General features: G+C 34.7%; 1 protein-coding gene across 1 annotated transcript in view; it reads right to left on the bottom strand.

Annotated features, from left to right (window-relative positions):
• The window catches only part of LOC142318107 (Parkinson disease protein 7 homolog), a 38,536-nt gene that overhangs the window by 6,562 nt on the left and 9,474 nt on the right, over nt 1-22,500 (bottom strand). Inside the window, exon 3 of the mRNA XM_075354642.1 lies at nt 15,258-15,327. Within this exon, the coding sequence (XP_075210757.1) occupies nt 15,258-15,327 (70 nt within the window). The remainder of the gene's footprint in view (nt 1-15,257; nt 15,328-22,500) is intronic.

The raw sequence follows: 22,500 nt of genomic DNA, 5'->3' as shown, positions 1-22,500 counted from the left end.
CTCTCGACTCCGAATCAGCTGATTTGGGAAGACGCGTTAACCACTAGACCAACCCGGTGGGTATATATATATATATATATATATACACACACCTAATAGTGAACCAAAATCCTCCGATACGCTGCTCTTTATAGACTCAATATTTTCATTATTTCTGGAAGATCTTGGTCTTCCTGATCTTCTGTATCTCCCAACGATCCAATTTGTTCAAATTATAAAACCATTGCGCGGATGACTGTGCCAGAAGGTGATTTTCTAGTTTTGTAAAACTTTCTAAGTTTTAATTGTTTCAGAAACACTCCTCTAAGTTTCCAACTAAAATGTGACTATTTTTATTCTTACTTAGGGTGTATTTTCACAAAATGAATCTTGTTTTTTATTTAATTTTAATCTGAAAGAAAAAAATTGTAAATCTTTTTTTATAGGAAGTAATCTTTGGTTCAATCAATAAATTATCTTTTGCCAGCCTCGGTGGCGGGAGTGGTAGCGTCTCCGCCTTTCATCCGGAGGTCCCAGGTTCGAATTCCGGTCAGGTATGACATTTTCACATGCTACAAAATTGCCATTCCTCTTTTGTATGGATTTGAATTTCAGTTAATTTTATATGGATCTTAATACTAGATCCTGGACACTGGTGTTCTTTGGTGGTTGGGTTTCAATTAACTATACACCTCAGGAGTGGTCGATCTGAGACTGTACAAGACTACATTTCATTTACATTCATACATATCATCCTCTGAAGTAATACCTTACGGTGGCTCTAGAGGCTAAAACAGAAAAAGAAAGAAGAAAGTACTTTCTCCTAATGCTATGAAAATTAGACTAACAAAATTTTTTTAATAGTATGTTGTGGATGTATCATAATGCTTATTTCTGTAAAATGTTGTAGGAAATATTTTTCATGTATACAAAATTTATATGGAATTTTTCTATAAAACAGAATTTGAAATTTTATGAGTGGAGTATATGTATGAATGACCTAATTGATGTTAAGGTTTGTTTTTTATGGAATCCTTTTAATTATTTTTTTCAACTCTCAGATTTTAAACTTGAAATATAAAAAAAATTTCCCATTTTGTCCTCTTAATGGTGGTATAATGGGAAATTTTGTAATATATTTTCATACAGTTTCATTAATATCTAGACCAAATTTTTTTCCTATTCAACACATTTACCGATGCGAATTCATGATTATTACTTTTTCAGAGTGCATGCAGCCACACAATTCCCATTTTATTTTCATATCTGCTACTTGTCCCTCCTTTCCTACACAGCTCCCATCGAGCACATACATGTTTTTTGTGGCTGGGCAGATCATCTTGAAGTAAACTAAACATTAATTAACTGTTTTGTACTTTTCTATAGTATGTTTTGTTTTTCAATAACAAACATTGTTGTAATATTTTCTGTTTCCTTTACTTGGCTATTTCATTGACATTATTCAGTTTCTGTTGTTTGAAGATTCACAAGTATTCCTATAAATCATTCTGCCTGTAGCAGATTTACTTTTTTCATCCTTATGTCAATTTGCACCTTTATGTAACTTATTATTTATAGGGTCTTGATTTGATTCCTTTTAAACTAAGTAGTCCTCCAAAATCAAATTATTAAGTTATTACTACAATTAGCATTTGCTCCTGTTTAACGTAAAATAATAAATCCCCCTCCCATTCAGGGGTGATTTAAACTTTTTCATTAAAACTTTCTTATTTCATTGGGGGGCCAAACTTTTTTTATAGCTATTATTTGTGTTTTCTCAGAGGCAAATTTTAGTTCTATCACTGTTCGATAGCAGTATAGAGAGGAATAAGAAAACCACCCTTTAATCTGTTCATCCTTTCAGGGTTAGTTCAACAGGAGAATCTGAAATGTGGTTCATAGATTGTTATCACGTACTGAATTTTCAAACTTCTACCATCTACAAATCCACAGAGTAATATGTGGAAATTCCCTTTATATCTCAAGGAAGAGTGTGGAAAAGGTTTGTTACTGTAATCTAGAATGAAACTGAAATGAAGCAGTCACTGCCTCATGATTGAATCACTTTAGTATAAATAATGGATTATTTATTTCAACATGATCTAGTTTTCTAGCAGGGTGAATTCTGATTTATTTGTATTTCATACAATATTCACATGCAGATTCAATTCTCTCATGTTCTGATCTAGAACGTCAACTTTGATCTTTCAAATATGAATAAATATTTTATCCAACTTGAATGGCATATTTACTATCAGTAAAATTTTGTTCCTTAGTCTTTATAATAACACCCAGTTTAACAGGATAATTTGAATAAATTTTACATTAAAATCTACACCAATTTGATGAAGATGGTTTTAAGATGATTAAATGTGAGGCAAAACCATGAGGGGCTCAAGGAACAACCATGGAATATGCCATTTGTGTGAAGCTAACTACTGATCTGCTCCAGAATCAAAATCATTTAGGGAAAGGTTCAACTTCATTCACCAGTGCTGCATAATGATAGTCAGAAAACCGATCACTGGAAACTGTGTGCTGCAACTCAACCACCCAAGAGTAGGGTACCAAATTGATATAGTATGAGAGTTTCTTGATTCTTTCTTTGTACTTGATTAAATATTACAGCATCTGTAGCTAGTTGTTTTTTATATCCTTCAGCCTCTTTACTATAACTTTTTCATTTGTCAGCTATAGTTTTATATCAATCATTATATTCATTTATCAATCTAAAAACAAATGTCATGATTTTATATTTTGTTTAAAGGCTTGTTGTACACATAGATCTATTTTCCACAAGTCTATACACAGATCTGTTTTCCACTGTTGTTATGTCTTTATTCTAGTAGCAGGGTATTTTTCAAAGTTCAAGTATTAAATTACTTTTCTGAATTAGGAATTTGTACGTGCAGATCAAATTCTTATACGAGCAATTTATGGGTGTTGCTACTAATTTTGCTAGGTATGTTTTTTATATTACCTTCATAAATAGTTCTTCTGGGATTTGATTGCTTTCTGTATAGCACACTGTATACATATCTTACACTTGAGTAATCCACTTAGATTTTTATTTGTGGTCAGTTGTTGTTACCTGCTTGAAACCTAAAAATATTTAAATACTCTGCCATGAATACTTCATCCAAAGCCTGCTTCATTAGATTCTGATAGAAGGTGAGGTCCATTGTAAATGAAGCAATTCTTTCTCTTCTCTGTGTTACATTTCTCTTATCTTTTGATGCTACTGCATGTATTAATGGCTTGTGTTTCATAATATCTGGAAATGCTGATATTCTTAAGTTAAGTATTTAGTGGGGATAGTAAATATTTTCAAAGTAGTTCAACAATGCTAGAATTTTTCATTTTATACCTTAAGTATGTAATGTTTAAAATTCTAATATTCTCTTTCTGTTTTGTTATACTTTTTAATTATTTAAGCCACTTTGGTCGATAACTTTTTCTTCTAGTTGGTTCATCCCTAGAACCCATCCCTAAGCAGCTGTCATTGTGATTCATTGCAGCACGGGATATAAATCTAGATGAATGTCAGTGAATTGCTGTTCACTGAAAGATCAGGCAGGATTTTAGAATTCAACACTTGGTTTATCTGGCTAGCCCAGCAGATTTGCTAAACATTGATAACAACATAGGTCTATTCCATTATGTTTTATATTAGTACAACTGAAGATGTGATGATTGCCTTATTCTGATTGGCCTACTTTCCTTTTACCTTCTTGCTCCAAAGCTGAGTTGAATGATCTATCATCAACTTATTCAGGGTCTGCTGAAGTAATGCATCAATATTTCAGACATTCATAGACATCGCCATTTATAGTTTTGCATCCTTGGGTGGTTTCTTTTCTAAACGAATCTAGTGCATTATGGAAATAATTTATTTTTTATTATAGTTTATATTATCTATCCCTTATAGTTACCTTTATCATTATTCATTGTTTTGGGGGAGATTGAGGGCATCGACTACTATGGTCATTATCCCTTGTCCCAAACTAAAACTTTCCCACCCTGCTCGAAAATAGATCATTCAGAAAACAGACTTGTCATAGAAAATTAAACCCCAAAAGAAACAAAAGATGACAAGGGTATGTAGGGTCTTTGCTATTAAAAACACACAAGACGTTTCTAAAGAAATGTTCAAAAAAAGAAAAAAAACTGGTGTAAAGTCCCAAAGTTATTAAAAACTCATCCTTGCAGTAAATTTGTCAAAAAACTTATAAAACTATACATCAATCACTTAGGTTTTTCCTTAGGCAACCCTTTTTTCTGTATTTTTTCCATCCTCCTGATACCTCCACCTCTGATGACAGGGTGTCTAAGGTCTTAATAATGGAGGATGTTTTGTAGTCAGCATCAGATTATACCTCTTCAAATGGAGTGGGTAGTACTGCATTCAGTTATAGATTGGATGCACCCCCTTTAGCCAGCACTTTAGCCAGCCCAAAATTTTTGGGCTGGCTAAAGTGCTTGGCCTCACTTTTTGGGGCTCCAACACCTTATTCAACAGTCTCTTTTTCTATTATCATTATCTCATCTTTCTGAATTTCCTGAATGGGAATTTTCTCAATCTGAACTTTAACTTGCAGTGCACTAGTTTCTTCAGGTTTCTTCTGTTTTTTAGCTCCATTTCCCTTCACTTTAGAACTAGTCAAAGGTTCATTTCTCAATGGAGAATTTTTTTTGTTTAATAACAAAAGAGGTAGTTCTGTATTGGGTTACTGTCTCTGGTTGGTCAATTATTATTAAATCTTTCATTAATAATATGTTCAACCTTACTGGCTAAAGTTGGTGTTGCTAGTTCTGAAATCACATTTATTTCATGTTCTGAAAAAATTATTTTTTTTCTGAAATTACATTAAATTTTTTTTGTTATTATTATATCGCTTCTTAGCCTCTAGACTGCAAGCACTCTTTGTCTCATTCCATTGTAGCATATATTCTTTTTTGCTGTTTTTGGGTTTACAGTGCAACTACTTTTCAATGTAAGAGTGAAGGTGGCTGACCTCCTACTGTGCGCCTCCTTCTGAGACTAATGTGCTATCTGATAATGCCTTTTGCTGTCACTACTGGTGTTCAGTCTGGTAATCAATGGACCTTTGGATCTGGGTACAAAGTTAGCTAACAAGCCAACATGTTGCTTCTGTGAAAGTCCTGTCCATCGTGGGAGTCAGTTGCGAGTCCCTCTTACTTGATCCTAACAGTCTGGTCGATTTGAGATCAAACCCCCATCCCCCTAGGAGGTCGTGGGGTCCCGTTCAGATACATACTTAGTCTAGTCACTTTCTGATGAATGTTAAGCCCAATTTTTAGGCTTTTAGGTCCCTTAGCTTTTGATTGTCCTAGATAGTCCATCATGGCAAGTAGCAAAGATAATTGTTTTTCTTCCGACAAAGACTACTTTGGCAAGCAAAATTACCTTCGTTGCATGAAGTGTCAACTGTAGATATCAAGCTTTGTGTTTAAAACTTACAGATGACGAATATGCAATTTATTTTGCTAATAAGAAGATAAATGTGAACAGTAATTAATTATAAAAGAACAGTAATTAATGATCATACTCCACTTAAAGGTTCAGTTTTGTCACCAACTGAAAAAGATAATGATATTGATTCCCTTCCATATGATTCTTTTTCTGAAAATCTAGATAATTGTCAGAGAATGAGTCTGATAATGATTATGATCATGAGGAAAAGAATAAAATACAAATTTATTCATCATATATTCAAGCTATTAAGTCAATTATTCAGTATTCTATTCAAGAAGCTGCTCAAGAAATTGTTAATGTTATGCTTCGAGAGATGTCTCAGTTTAAATCAGAGATTCACTCTTTTCATAAAGAAAATGACAAGTTAAAGTCCAAAATGGGTAATCTTTGTATTTAGCTTGAAAATCTAGTTAAGTTTGTCATACATCAGAAACCTGATATTTCATCTAAACAAACTTTTTTTTTCTTTTAAAGAGGTGGAGAAACCCCATTTACAGGCGCCTAGGCAGTGTCGGGCTTGCTAACAGGTTCTGCAAGATGTTATTAAATGTGTATGTGTTCCTGGGCACTACTGACTAAACCTCCACCCCTGGCTACCCATCCTTCCTGGTACAGCTGGTGTGCATTACTTTAGGAAGGGGGAAGTATGCTCTCACACACACTCAGACACCACAGTCAACAGACAGTGACCTCACACACCCACAAGGTACCTCACATCAGACTAAAATCACATCACACACTCCATGTCATCCAATAATCACTCCAGAATACATACCTCATGCAGCACACTCCACACATCACATCACATCAATCAATCATATTCAGTCACATACACAAAAACCACACAGGCAGTTGACCAGTACAGCATACTTACCTCATGGGTCACCATCAAACACAGAAGCGGAGTGCCCACCGCGACCTCATTGCACCCAGGCGACTGCCACATGTATGGGGAATCCCTAGGCTCTAAGCCGTGTGTCTGTCTGCGTCTGCATCCTTCGATGACTCCTTTTTGGCTTACGATTTTCCTCGACAGTGTGTAATTTCATCATTACCACTTTTGCAAATCTGGGAACGGCAGACCAATATTCTTCACCATACAGCATAATCCCCATTAGTTCCTCTGTTTCAAACATTACGTCTCTTCCAGTGGAATCCATCATCTCCTCTCTTTCTGTGTTAAAATGAGGAAAACAAAAGAACACACGGAACGCCTACTCCTCAACCTCAAAGTTGGGGCATTAATCCTCATCTTTTTTCCTGTTTAGCCTCTGGTAATTACCTTTCAGATAATACTTCAGAGGATGAATGAAGGTGATATGTACGAATGTAAATGAAGTGTAGTCTTGTACAATCTCAGTTCGACCATTTGTGAGATGTGTGATTAATTGAAACCCAATCACCAAAAAACAGCGGTAACCACGATCTAGTATCCAAATCTGTGTAAAAATAACTGGCTTTACTAGAACTTGAACGCTGGAACTCTTGATTTCCAAATTAGCTGATTTGGGAAGATGCATTCACCACTAGACCAAGTTGGGGCATTAATCCTAGTAATCCAACCCAAAACGGAATAGATATTCTCTAAATCCCTCATGGTCTGCCAGCAACTGAATTAAATTAAAATTCAGCGAGCCATAGGTTCTTCTGGACCATCTTACAACATCCTTTATTACTTTATAGGTCCACCTGCCCTTCTCACATCCATTCCATCTTTCTTACCATATCCTCATCAACTCTTCCGTGATTGCCGAACTTGCCTCTCTCTCTTCTCAGTCGGATTCAAGGTACCAACTTCTTGTAGCCTTCTCCTGTGTGCGATTGCTAAGCCTATGGGAAGCATCCCTGCCAAGACCAACACAGCCTCTAGAGAAACAGTTCTGTAGGCTGTTGCAATCAGGAGGCAGCACCTCCTATGTAAGGCCTCAATCCTCCCTCTGTAAATTTTGTATCGCACCACGTCTGCCCAGATTTCTGCACCATATAGCAGCGTGCTATATGCAACTCATGTAAGTAACCTCCTCCACAGTTGTCCCGGACCTCCACAGTTAGGTAGAATTCCTGCTATATGGCGCATGACTCTCTCCGTCTTTTCAGCAGCTTCAATGGCGTGTCTCTCAGCCGGGAGTCAATCCATATGCCTAGATATTTTATTGAATGCTTTGATTCTATTCTTACCCCATCCACCATGACTGACAAGGAAGTTATACGCTTGGCAGAGGATATAACCACAAACTCGGATTTCTCCAGTGCCAAACTGAGTCCCGCCTCAGACATCAAACCTCCAACTGCAATGTAGGAGTTCCTGATTTTGCTGGCGGCCTCCCTACGGGTATCGACCGCTATGACAAGTGCTATTTCGTCTGCAAATACAAATAGGGGTCGGCCGAGGCCCGAGGGCCAACCCGTGAGGAACACCCCTGTTGACCACCTACTCAATAACACCGCCGTCCACTTCACATATGAATATTCTATCTGCAAGATACGAACAAATAACTCGCACTAAATACTGCGGTACGCGAAATCCCTGCAATGCACGCCTGATCACAACTTGGAACGCATTACGGACATTAAGTGCAACCAGAACGCACATCGTTTCTTTGCAATATTGGCGACTTGCAATGGTGCTTTCAGCTAAGCTCCGTACTTTCGCCACAGCGTCTAAAGCAGATCTGCCGGTTCTGAAGCCGTATTTATTTCCGTGGAGTCCCCCAGCCTCCTCCATGGCGCAGGCGAGCCGTTGTTGTATTATTCTCTCGAATAATACAACAACGCCCTCGCTCAAACATGCATTATATACCTCTAAAAATATCTCAAGCTCACTGACAACCACGTTTGGTAGGCAGTCAGGACCAGGTGCCTTCTCCAAGGGAACTCGCTGCACGGTTGCCTTAAGTTCCTCCATTGCAAACATCAATACTGTACCCACATCCATCTCCTCACGCTCGAGCGTAACATCCCCATATAGCTCCTCGATTATTCTTGCATCCTCTGAGTCATCTTGGGTAACTAGGGATCTCGCTTTCAGCACCTTCTTGATTAATAAACTGTATGGTTTCCCCCCAGGGGTCCTCCTCTATCTTTGAAGTAAGTACTTCTAACATTCTCTCTTCCTAGCTTTAATCATCCTGGATAGTTCCTTCTTCTTTTCCTTGTATATTAACCTAGCTGAGCTGTAGTGCGTCCTCATAGAATCCCGCCTAGCCGATAACCACTCCCTACGTTTATGCGCGATTTCGACCTTGCATCCCAGTAAATTGGCGAGCGGCCTCTCCTGATATATTTTTTAGGGAGCTGTCTTTCACACGCATTTACCAACGACTCAGCTAAACAATCGGCTTTGTTTTCAGCGTTACGTGCCTCGTGTACCATCCGAAAATTCAGGCTCTCGACAAAGGCTGTCAAGTCCCTGCCTTTAACACTTCAGCATTACAAAGCAACCCCGTATCACCTCCTCCGTATCTCGTTTCGGCTACCGTCATGGTTATCGACGCGTGGTCGCTGGCGGTATACCCGCCAGTCCCGTATTCTAGCTGCCAACGATGAAGTTGCAAAGGTTACATCAATAACTGAGCAAGATGCTCCCCTTCTGTAAGTGAATTCACATCCAACGTTCAAGCACACCATATCAAGTTAAGCATTGATTTCCATCAGGAGTCTGCCTCTATTGTCTATCCTGGCTATCTTCTCCGCTTTAGACTTGACTTGCGAAAAGATGTCAACCAACATCTGTACGAGGTCAGAAGTGTACTGTACGAGGCCCCCGTGTTTACATAAGCAGCATGAAAAATGTTCTTTACCGGAGTTTCACTTTGTTTACTCCAATAAACCTCGCTTCCATCCTTGCAGACAGAACATTGCCGGCCCTAACACCTGAGCCGCTCAGCAACTACGCAACATGTGGCTGCCTTGCAGTCAGACTATCGATCAGCTTGCTGTCAGCTGCTTCCTAAATGTCTATCAGTGCAAGAGCATTCTAGGCTCCGTCCCTCCTGTCTGGCAATTCAATTTTAGTATTTCTGTATGCCTCCTTGGGCCAGTTCTTCTTTATAAACTCAGCTATCAGCTCAGGGTGCAGGGTTATCATGCCCGTCAATTACTGGACTTCGTGTATCCATCATAGTCTGTGTGAAGGATTCTGCAGTAAACCTTCTACAGATGTAGGAGTTGAAGCATCCACTAACTTTCTCAATTCTTTCACAGTTACCGTTTGATCGGCCTCAACGTCTTTTATAGCCCGCTTAACATTCTTGTCGACATGACGCCTCAGTTCAAGTGACAAGCGCTCCAACTTTCTCACCACATCATTCAACTTATGAGGTGTCTCCTCCTCCTCGTTCGAGGATTGGCGGATCTGTCTTGGCCTTTTGGCGTCCTTTCTGAAGTACACACCCGGTTTATGTGTCACCGGGAGCAAGCCTTCGACCACCAGGCCCAGCCTGGGTCCCACAAACTCCTTGGAAAACAACCTTCGACTTTAACTCAGTATCCATCCGCTTATTGGCACCTTCCTCCTTACCAGAAATGCAGACCGTAAAAATGTTTCTTGCAGAAATGACTCATCCGCATCGTTGCGAGTAAAATATCCTGAAGGAATAGGTAAAAGAAAGAAGGGCAGTAGAGTTATGATGCAGGAAAGGTATCCCTTTACAAATCAGGCAGGACTCAGAAAAACTATCAAGTCCACACTAACAAAAATCTCAAGAAATTTTCCAAGTCGAAAATATAAACAATCTGTGTCAAAAGCTGTTTGGAATTAATGAACAGCTGATCTCTATCCGCGGGGGTAATTACTTGCGCGCCAATCCACCTAGGTTGGTCTCTCTTTTTTCTGTTTAGCCGCCGGGAATTACTGTTCAGATATTACTTCAGAGGGTGAATGAGAATGATACGTATGAGTGTAGTCTTATACAGTTCTACCATTCTGATATATGGGTTTAATTGAAACCCAACCATCAAAGAACACCGGTATCTATGATCTAGTATTCAAATCCGAATAAAAATAACTTACTTTACTAGGAGTTAAACGCTGGAACTCTGCCTAGGTTAACCTAAAATTGTTAACCAACACAACATGGCGACCGATTCCCGCCAATTTATAGCTGACCTAAACTAACTAATATACTTCGGTAATGACGTCACGTTACTGGTCTTGTTACTAACCCTATTACATAAATTTATAACTGAAAACACCACAAATATTAAGAGTATTACCATATTATCAATTGATAACACCAGCTTAAATTCTGTTAAATCCAGTTTAAATCTTAAATTTAAAAGAATCTGGCAAGCTCTGAGGTGTTGTGATCATTATCATGTACCACCCTTTTTGATCTGCAGAGACTCAATGAGTGGTATTCAAGCACTGCAGGATGCGTGCTCAATGGACCCCTTGATGAAAGTGATACTTGCACTACTCCGGGTGCTAAGCAAGAAGGGGCAACAGAGCACACTGATGTAGGTGCCGGGTCACTCCGGTATTGCTGGAAACGAGGCTGCGGATGAAGCAGCTCAAGCGGCTGCTGACGCGCCTGAGCGCGAGGAAATTCCCGTCAGACCTGGCGATGTTAAGTGTCACGTGTCTGCTTGTATCAGAGGTGAATGGCACAGAATTTTGAAAGTGTTAACAACGAAACTTAACGCCGTCAAAGACTATCCTTGCAAGTAGACCACTCCATCTACGATCAAGAGGAGAGAGCAGGTTGTTTTAACGAGTTTGCGAATAGGACATACGAACCTAACGTCAAATTATATATTGATTGGCAGCAATCAACCGGTTTGTGAGGAGTGTCAGCAACCGCTGATAGTCAAACACTTATTGGAAGATTGCATCGTACATGGGGATCTGCATCGTCAATTTAAAATAGGAGGAATAAAGAAAATTTTGAGAAACGAAGAATGTGCTTTTAGAGACCTGCTGTTTTTTCTTTATGCAGCTGGTCTCTTCTATTGTATTTAAGTTTAATTTTTGGAGGCATGTCCTTCGAATATTTTCTATGTCCAGAGAGGATATTTAGATATTTTATTTCTTGTTTTGTGTTGAATGAGACCTTTTACATCCCATCCGGCTTTTCTCAATGACTAAGTGTATGAAACCATGTATCAATAAGTCATACATACCAAAGTGTGCATATGTGTGTATAATTTTTTTTATTGTACACTTTTATTTATGTGTTTTTATTCGTAGTTTTTGTTTTAGGAATTGACAAAGGGCTAATACCTTGGTAGTCGATGCCCGATAACTATGAAAAAATAAAAAAATAATAATAATGAAAAACCAGCAGAAGAGAGGGATAAATCACAGCTAAAATGAATATATGTGATTTGTTCATTCTTTATCAAAATGTTCAAGGTTTAAGGAGTAAGCAAGATAAAATCCTGAGCTCTGTAGCTTTGTCATATGATGTTTTGTCTTTAACTGAAACATGATTAGGAAAACATTTTAAACTGTGAGATTTTTTCCGAACATCTATACAGTGTACAGATCTACCACTGTTACAAGCTAATTCAGTTTAAAGCGAGCTGGTGGCTTGCTGATTACAATAAATAAAGATATTCAGCTGTCAAAAGATGTGATATGGAGTTGTTTCTTGAGGTTACTTGAGTGGAAATAGATCTGGTAATAAAACCTTCCTGTTGGGAAATCATTACTTTTCACCTTTTGTTCACTTACCTACTCTGAATGAGTACTTTAATCAGTTTCAGCAGATTCTTATTCAACTAAATATGAAATAGTCATATTAGGTGATTTTAACACTCCTGGTGTCTCATGGTCGATGCAAAGGCTTTCTCTGTAGGCCCATTTTTACGCCAAGTGTAAGATAAAAAAGATTTTTAATTTTGTTGATAATAAGAATTTCAATTTTGCACCTAACTTGGTGAATAACTCCCTTTACATCTGATTATTACTAATATTCAATTAAAGTTTTGTTTTTTGAGGGTATTGTAAATCCTGATGTTTGCATCCACTTTTTCATTACAAATTTTATATTTATTAAATATACTGATCAATCTCAATCATATAATTTTAAGAATGCTGATTTTCTATCATTGTATGAGGATATTCCAGATGAGAATTGGTGTAACGTTCTTCTGTCTAAAACACTAGATGAGGTGGTAAATAACTTTGAGAAGTTATTGTTGATTGAATTAAGAAAAATACTCCCTTACGTCAGAAAAGGTTTTCTAAGTAATTGCTATAGTTTTCTCAACAGTTAATAATAAAAAAGAAAAAGAAAAAGGAGTTCATTGCAGGTTCATCTGGTCTAGATTGCAGTTGGATTATGATGCTTTTTAGACCTTTGTAGGAATGTTAAAAATTTGGTCCGTACAGATGGATTGCTGGGCATTAAAATACGTGAAGGGGATTTATGTAACAAACTAACCTACTTCTGGAATATGTCTCCAAATGAACATCAACAGAATCTACTGTTGCATCATCAGCCAATGGAGAAACTGTTACAGATCTCAAATTACTATGTTCAGTGTTTGGTAACCAGTATCAGTCTACCAGGAATTTTCGGAGAACAGTCAGGAGCTGCCTCGTGACCAAAATGTTATGCAATGTGCGAATGTCGACGTACCATCTGTCAATACTGAAGACACTGCTACTTCGATCAAACAGTTGAATCCAAAAACTACAACTTGTCCTGATGGAGTTCCTGTCTTTATCATAGTTATTTCCTTTATTATTTCTCCTGTCCTAGCTCAATTTGTAACTGGAGTCTTCCTGCATACTGGGAAAGCAGCCATTATAAACCCTCTTCCTAAATTCGGTATCCCAAAAATTACCATTTGCTGACCAATATCAGTTCTGAATTAATTTTCAAAAGGAATAGAAAAAGTCTTTTTCATGGAAAATTTACAATAGAACTGTTAATCAGATTTAGAGTCACAACAAGGATTTATAAAGAACAGGTCAACTATTTCAATTCTTTCTTTATTCTTATTATCTGTAGGACATAGTTGAAGGCAGAGAGCAAACCGATACTATATATTTTGATCTACAAAAAGCTTTTGATGAGACACCTCATCATCTGCTTATCCGAAAACTTTATGGATGTAGTTCTAACGAGAGAATGATACAGTGGATATCGTCATATCTTAAGAACTGAAGGTTTGGCTTTACTGAATATTGCTGCAATTTATGATGAGGGTTTTGTTGTTAGATCTGGAGTACCACAGAGTTCCTATCTTGGTCTCTTATTATTCTTACTTCTTATTAATGACCTATTATAAATAATAACTTACACCATGAATTTTTGCAAATGATTTAAAAATTTATAAATGTATAAAATCTATTGCTGATCACATGTAACTTCAATCAAACATTGATAAGATTTTAAAATGGTCTTAGCAAAACTATATGCCATTGAACTTAAAGAATACAGTCTTAATAGCTTATATTTGTAAAGTCCGTATATCTGCTTTTCCGTATAAAATTGGCAATGTTTTAATTAAAAGAGAAAAGTGTGTTGGAAATCTTGGCTTGTGGTTGAATTACAGGCTGTACATAAAAAATCATATAGAACATGTAATAAATAAGTAAGGCAAAATGCCAACCTAGGCTTAATAAAATGGAATGCTAAACATTTTGTTAAGGTAACGTCTTGCTTGACATTGTATAAAATGCTAATTTGCTGCCATTTAAAATATTGCTTGGGTATGTTCAGAGGATTTTCACATTTTGTTGCAATCAAAATTTACTAGTTTTCAATACATTTCCAATGAGAATATTCGTGTCTTTATACAGTTGCCTTCATTGTCAAATAGGAGAGTATTTTATGAATTAGCCTATTTTCATAATAGGTATCCTAAAATTTAATGATTTAATGCGAGTTCCAAGAGGAGTTATAACAAATTTTTGCCAGCTGGTGATTCAAAGATTTTTAACTGTTGTACCCAGCAAGAAGTGCAAAAAGATTGTGGAACAATGTTAGAATAAAGCAAAGTTTTTAGAGATTAACATAAATTCTTTTAAGAGATTGAAGAGAATTTTGTGTAATGTAAATAATAAGTTATGTACTCAGCTTCTCATTGACAGTGCAGCTAAGTATAAAATTTTGTGACGAGTTAGATTAAACTCATGTTCAGCTTATTTGGCTTTTTATGCTGTTGATATTTGCCCTCTCTTTTTCCAGTTACTTGCTTCTTCTCTCCATCTAGCAGTGGTAAGATGCACTGTTGGGTGGTTGGAGTGCATCTAAAATTATTATTATTACTTCTGCATGTGTATTATTTCATTAAAAATGATGGTTATTAAACCTTAAATAATTTGACTCATGTACATTACATTAGACATTAATAGCCATCTGAGAAACTACTCAATGAAAGTAGTATACCTTCAAAGTAAATTAGCATATTCCAACATGGAAGATGGTTATAACTAGCATTTCATTAAACTATTAATGAGCACTTGGTATGATTTGCTGAAAGTTTTGAAATTTACAAACATTTAAATTTTACTTATGTTGTTCTTTTAGAATACGTTATTGAAATGATTTGTATTATAAACCTCTTGTTAGGCTATCAATTTTTAATACATTCACTGATAGCTTTAATTATTGACACTATACAGAAAATCTCACAGAAACTACAATTTATAGAAATATAAGTTAAGTTTATCATTATTTCAAATAAAATAAACAGTTAAGGTTGTTTTTTTGCAATGATAGCTTACCGAGTGTATTCATTTGATTAAAAAACAACAATAAAAACAAACATTAAACTTACAATTCTAATAGTTAAATATTAAAGAAGTAGATTTATCATTGTTATTTACCTTCTGACATAGCTGCAATATAACGGAAAGCTTTATCTTGTTCCTTCACTACTTTGACTAATGTTTTATGCTGAAATATTCCAAAACATTAACATAACATAAATTTCAGAAGTATTTATCTTGGTTTCTATTAAACCACTGGAGTTTATTTTATTGAGGTAATACTTGTTTACGTATAACATTACATACTTTCTTTGAACTTATTGAGTTGCTCTTATAAATTAAATAAGATTATGATTAAAATAAGTATTATATATGCCTGTAATTTCTATAAGTTAAAAATATTTTTCAGATATTGTTATTATGCTGGTTAATGTATTTATTTTCTCTGTGCCAACTCTAAAGTCTATTCACAATGAAGAGCACCTCCAAACTTTTAGAAATATTATTCATGAGAACTTAATAAATATCAAAGAAGCTATCTTGCTTTTTCAGTTGAATCTTATAAAACTGATTACTACTTGTCAGTTTATCATGCTACTAATGCAACAGTTTTTTGTTTTTTTTATTTACTATCTATGAAAAGTAAATAAAAATCATATATTTGATATGGTTGCTGAAGAAGTGGTATTGTGTTCTACAGAATCTCTTGCAAAACATGAAAAAGTATAATTAGTATTGTAAAACTTGATTATTTTCTGTATATATATATATATATGGAAAATAATTAAAATATATATGTATATATTCGTATAAATGTGTGTGTGTGTTTTTTTTATAAAACCTATTTCATTGTAGGGAATAACATCACCAAAACTTCATTTTATTGGGTATTTCTATAATTTTATTTAATTATTTTACTTGAACATAATGGGCTCATTCAAGCTCAATAACTATGTATTCATACAATTACCAATAAAAAATAATAAATTAAACAAAATTGAAATGAAACGATGAAGGAAAAAATATTAAAAAGAGATATCAACATCACAATCAGTTCTTAGGCTGTTGAATAGGTTTATGTAGGCTACCATTAGTAGTATTTATCCAAGAATTCAAATCATAATTTTTTCTGACTTTGTGGGAATAGAAAACTAGTACTTAAAAAAAGAAAGAAAAAGAAAAGAGTAAATATTTACTCTTTTGACCAATGCTGGACACTGTATCTCACCACAGATTAACTACTATAGGCAAGTTAATGATGTTTTCTCTTCGTTCATACAATCTATCTTTCAAATAAATATTAACAGACAATTGTATGAAACCTTCAAAGAAAAAATATTGGATAATTTAAAAAACAGATACTGCAGAATCTTTTTGCACCTCTTCCATTACATACTAACACATAACAAATATAGAGGTCTATACAACAGTGGAGCATATACTAGCTTAAATATAGCATAATATTTATAAAAAAATAAAATACTAATAATGTCTTGAAGCGATCAGCTCAATCTAATGATAGAACCATGCAAGAAAATGTCCCTTGAGCAATTTAAAAAATATGGTCTTTATACATCAAATTTGAATATAATACAACTCCCAAATTTCTTAAATGAACAACTTTTTTAAGCATTTATTGATCATTTCATTATCAAAAAGTAAAATTTCAAAAAACTTTGTACACATCATTACAAAATACTCAGAAAAATTAAAATACAACTTTATTTCTTTTGACCATTCAACTCCCTCATTAATGTCAAATTGTACGGGTATGTACACCTGCTTTTCACCCAATCTGAATCTCCTAATATTCAGGATATCTTCTAATCATCAGGAAACTGAAAAACTTATGTTAAACCTGGTTATATTTTTTAATAACAATTACAAAGTATAATGGTTGTTAGTTAAGACAATGTAGTACCTCTGACTACAGCAAAATGATGAGATCAGAAGCCTTTGTAAATAATAGACTGAGCACAGTTTTTCAAATATAAATCCTAAACGTTACTAGATCATCTTAAAAAGTAAACTGACAACTTTAGAAGAGTAAAGAATGGCTTATCATGTCAAAAACTTAAAAAAAAAATTGTGTATAGAAGATCGTCACATCATAGTGATACGCTTGAATTTTATCTAGCAATTTATCTGATGGCAGTCCAATTATGATTCGTCATGGCAGGCAGAGGTCTACGACCTTGCATATATCTGATATCCTGCACATTAATTTCAAAGCTATCATTCTAATACTGAAAATTGCAATAAATTAGTCTCAGTAACTTCTCAGAAAAGAATTCATGCTGATTTGATGACACACACACACACACACACACACATATATATATATATATATATATATATAGAGGACACATGATCCAACCCAAACAAATGCTTGGAAGCTATATTTTGGGTGGCCTTCACTTACTCCTCAACACTGACAGATGAAAGGGAAAGTAGAGATACGTCTGGAACTGCTGCGTGAGAAATGCTATCAGAGACATTGCTTTGTTTCATATACTCTACTGAAGGAGAAATAATTTAGAGATTGAAAATCTCTAAAAGATTAGAGATATTATTCTACAAAATAATACTGGAAAATTCTCAAAAAAGCTATGGAAACAAAATTGCCATCATTATACATCCTCCTATCTACCAACCTTAATGCTACGTTAACTCACTTTTACACTACAAAAAGTTTAGTAATACTTTTACATTATTATTAAAGACTCCCGCATCTTGATTGTAAGGTGCATATGGCACATGATTTTTTTTATTTTTACCATTCTATGAGGACTTTTATGATTACTTAAATTCTGTAAAAGGTTTTTTTTTTAACTTACATTGACCTGTTTTTAATGTTTAACATACTTTTAGTAAAATTAGAGAATCAAGCTGAATATTTCTTACTAGATAATAAAATTTTTTTTAACACTGCACGGACAGTTAGTATGAAAGAACTCAACAGCACAAAATATATCAGTAATCTTATGTAGTTCATTCCAATATCTAATCCTAATAAGGATATAAAGCAACAAAAATTGGCTTTTTTATATAAATATATATACAGAGTCCAGCATATAAACCTGACAATTTTTGAGGGATAAAAATTAAACTGTTTTGCCCTATTAAAACATTTAATATATCAAATTAAAGATCAATTTTTGCACATATTTTTTTTTTGAAATTTATTTTTTTTATTTTTGCAATATTTTTAATTTTTTTTAGTATAATTTTAATTTTTCAATTTTTTTTTTTAGTGATTTACTTACATAGATTTTTTTTTTATTATAATATTATTTCGTCCAAATGTTTTCCTTTACTCCTCACGCTCAGTTAACCTCATTCTAAAATTTGACATTGCTCGTTCAATCATCACTTGTGGAACTGCTTCAATTTCTCGTTGAATGACCTCCTTGAGTTCTGCAATTGACTGTGGTCGACTACTGAAGACGTTATGTTTCAGATACCCCCACAGAAAAATCACAAATAGCCAGATAAGGTGAACGCGCTGGCCAAGGAATGTCGCCAAATCGGGAAATCAAACGTCCAGGAAAGGTTTCTCGCAGAACATCCATTGCGATTCTCGCCGAATGGGCGGTGGCACCATCCTGTTGAAACCATATCATGTCATTGAAAGCCATTCAGTTTCGGTCGCAGAAATTCATTCAACATGTTTACATATCGATGAGATGTTACTGTTACTCTGCGATTTAACTCCTCAAAAAAATATGGGCCAATTATGCCGAACTTTGAAACCGCACACCACACTGTAACATATTTACTGTGAAGTGGTTTTTCAAGAATTTGCCGTGGATTATGAAGCCCAATAACGGTAATTTTGTTTATTCACAAATACTGTCTGATGAAAATGTGCCTAGTCACTTAAAATAATAATGGCATCCTGGTGGACATTTTCGAGGATGACCTCGCAAGCTGCTTTGTGAGACCCCCAATCATTTGCATTAAGTTGCTGCACTAACATCATCTTATACGGATGGAATTTCAGGTCGGTATGAAGAATTCGTCGTATACTTCGATCAGAAACGGCTAGCTCAGCAGCATGTCTCGCTGCTGAACGTCGTGGAGACCGCGTAACAGCTAACCTCCTTACAGCGTTAATGTTTTCAGGCGTTCTCACAGTCCGTTTTCGTCCTGTTGGTTTCATTTTTAAAGCAGACGATGTGTTCCTAAAATTCTTCACCCACAACAATATCGTATTCCTACTAGGAGCAGACGCGTGTCTATTTAAATTGAAATGTCTGCGAAATAAACGCTGTGTTACAATAACCGAGTCATTATTTTTAAAATAGGCTTACATCACAAACGCTCGTTGTTCACCCGACCAAGACATACTGGCTACTGAAATAGCATGAATAGATTTGTCGATGTACAACACTCCCGCCTTCTCATTGACAGTGGTGCCAACATAACAATTACTACAAAATCGTCAGATTTATATGCCGAACTCTGTATAAGGAAATTCAATGGGCAAAGAACATTTCATTTTAGTATATCTATCTAATACGGTGTATTAAATAGTATCATCCACAATTCCAAGTGGTGTATGTTAATCATCAGGAGGAACTCATCACTCATGCTACTCAAAACCAAATCCAGTATCTTGCTATTAATTATATTCACTTCATTGTTGTGCAAATTCAACCTATAATTATCCAAGAATATAGCCTGACAGACCTTCATGCAAAGTATTTTAAAATGAGGTTAAATCTGATCTAAGTACTGTCAAGTCATCACTGATAGCAAACATCACCAGATAAATTGCCTACAATCAATATGCGGCAATTCTTATTGTGGAAAGTGAAATACCTCTCAATACTATAGTAAGTCAAAAAATGGTCAGAAACAAAGTTATTGAAAATATAAACTACACACATACATTTACTATTAGGGCAATGAATTTGAACTCAAAGGTCCATATTATCAGTTTCTAAACACTGTATTCTTTCTGAATTAAGTCACTGAAAATGGGAGTTAGGTCACCATCACTCCTAGTTTTATCTGCTGACGAAGCATCGCTATCCTGCCTGCAAACACAATACCAAACACCAGGCAATAGCTACACAGTTTCTTCTTCAATGGATGATTGTGTTTTGTTAAAAAAATTGTATAATAATCATAATACACAATATTATGAAAAAATATATCATTTATGTATTCAAATCCCTTTAAAAATAAACATTCAGTTCCTTTACTCTTAACATTCAACATTATTTACAAAAGTTGTATCTGAAAAGCTAAAGAAAATGTTACTTCTATATGGAGAATAAAAAATAAAAGTGAAACATCAGTCATGCTAATAACAAAAACCAATGAGACAGATGCTGCAACAAAGTATATGCATACCTGGTACATATATACCTTTGGCTATTCATTATTTTTAATGTAGTTTTAATAAAACTTTGTCTGAACAAATATAAACATTAAATATAAAAGTGATTTTGTTTCATTTTATTTTTAATTGAATTAAAATTAAATTAAATTAAAAACAACAACAAAGATACTACACACTTACATTTATATACTTTTTATTATCTTGATTATTTTATTATTAGTGTTTCCTTTTGTGATATTTTAAATAGAATAAGGAATAAGTACAATCTATTATTCAATTACAGATTTGTAAACATGACAAAATTTGTTTAAATTAATTTTCCAAAAATAAAACTAAAATTATTATGTACAAATTATATACAAATTACTTAATAAGCACACTAAATTCCTTTAGATATATCTAATTCATTGATGTACATTTCAACAACAAAACAAAATTACTAATTTAAAAGACAAAGCCTTTAAAAGAAAAACATTTCATTTATCTGATCTATTCAAATTATCTAAAATATGAACTATTTCAAATGTTCGAACCTTCAGAAATCACTACTAATTGTTATCAAAGCAGTGGACCTAGTGCTTTCATTAGATACACCGACTTACTGCCTTTCACGCCACATTTTGCTTTAAAGTTATAAGTTCATTCTCTGTTCCCCAAGGGAGCACTGGAATAGCAACCTGCCCAGGAACCTGACAGATGAAGATCTTTTCACAACTTACACAGATAACGAAAGTGTATAACTTGCGCTTCGTTCTCCTACAAGTAACATATAAATTCATCAGTTCACCAGTCAAAGACTGACTATCATGTGTCGCACAAGATCGATTTCACAGGGCTAAAACCATCGTTTCACTTTTCCTAATAATTCCGAGCAATGTAAAATCAGATGGTGCAGGGCATTCACCATTTCACTTTTTAAATAAAGAATCTTTGCTACACTGAGAAACACATCAGACGGTTTCTTCTTTAAGGTACAATACTCTTATCTTAAATGAGTAGTGTTATACTGCGAAGAACTATGCAAATTTAGTTTCAGTTCAAAATTTCATTTTACAATTTACTTTTTTCGACTTTTATATATGTAACTTCACTTCTTAAATGATTACTTTCTATTTAAATTCTATATTTGAATTTTGTGTTTGGAAATTAACGAATATATGCTTTCAACTTTATCAAAAATGTTTATTGTGGTCCACGCAAATTTCTTCTACAGCTTGAAACTTGTGTATGAGAATATCAGATGACAATTTTTAGTGTACGAAAAATGCCGTGCCTGACCAGATTTGAACCTGAGACCACCAAATGAAAGTCTGAGACGCTACCACTCTGCCACGGAGATCGACTTAATAGTGAATTAGATTTATTATCAGTGATGTTTATTGTACATTTTCTTGTTCTGATTAATAGTATTACCTTCCTCTACTACTTGACTTAGAATATTTAAAACTTGCTAGTAGCATTTTGCAATTTATATTTGTGGTCTGATCCTTTAATGACTATGTTCAAATTATATATACCAAGAACAGCTGAATTTCTAGTTTTGACTGTTGCACAAGTATACATGAATAAATGTTGATTGATATGCTGCAGTGGCTAAAACTTTTTCTATCTGTGTGAATTTTCTCAAACTAAGTCTGAATCTTACCAAATATAGTGTATAACATAGTATGTGATATGCTGTAGCATACGAGTACAGTAGCAGGTTTTTTAGTATGTAGGATGGATAAATTGTAGTACTTGGTGTACATAGTTGGTCCCCGATTGTCTGAAAAACTGATGTGGATATTCTTTTTCCCTGTTATCTTTTTCTCATGACTGTTTCCATAGTGAATCTTGAAATTTCTAAAAAAATTATACGTAACAGAACTCTAAAAAGAAAACACATACCTTCAGATAATTATTCCAAGGAAGTTCACTCCACAACGGTTGAGTTGCAGCCAAATAACTAAAGTCAAATGATTAATCTTCTCAGCAAGTAATTAATTGACATGTATGTTATTTTCAGCCGTT

Source organism: Lycorma delicatula, chromosome 1 (assembly GCF_047948215.1).
Source record: "Lycorma delicatula isolate Av1 chromosome 1, ASM4794821v1, whole genome shotgun sequence".
Lineage (NCBI taxonomy): Eukaryota > Metazoa > Arthropoda > Insecta > Hemiptera > Fulgoridae > Lycorma > Lycorma delicatula.
This window is presented reverse-complemented; position numbering and strand designations above follow the sequence as displayed.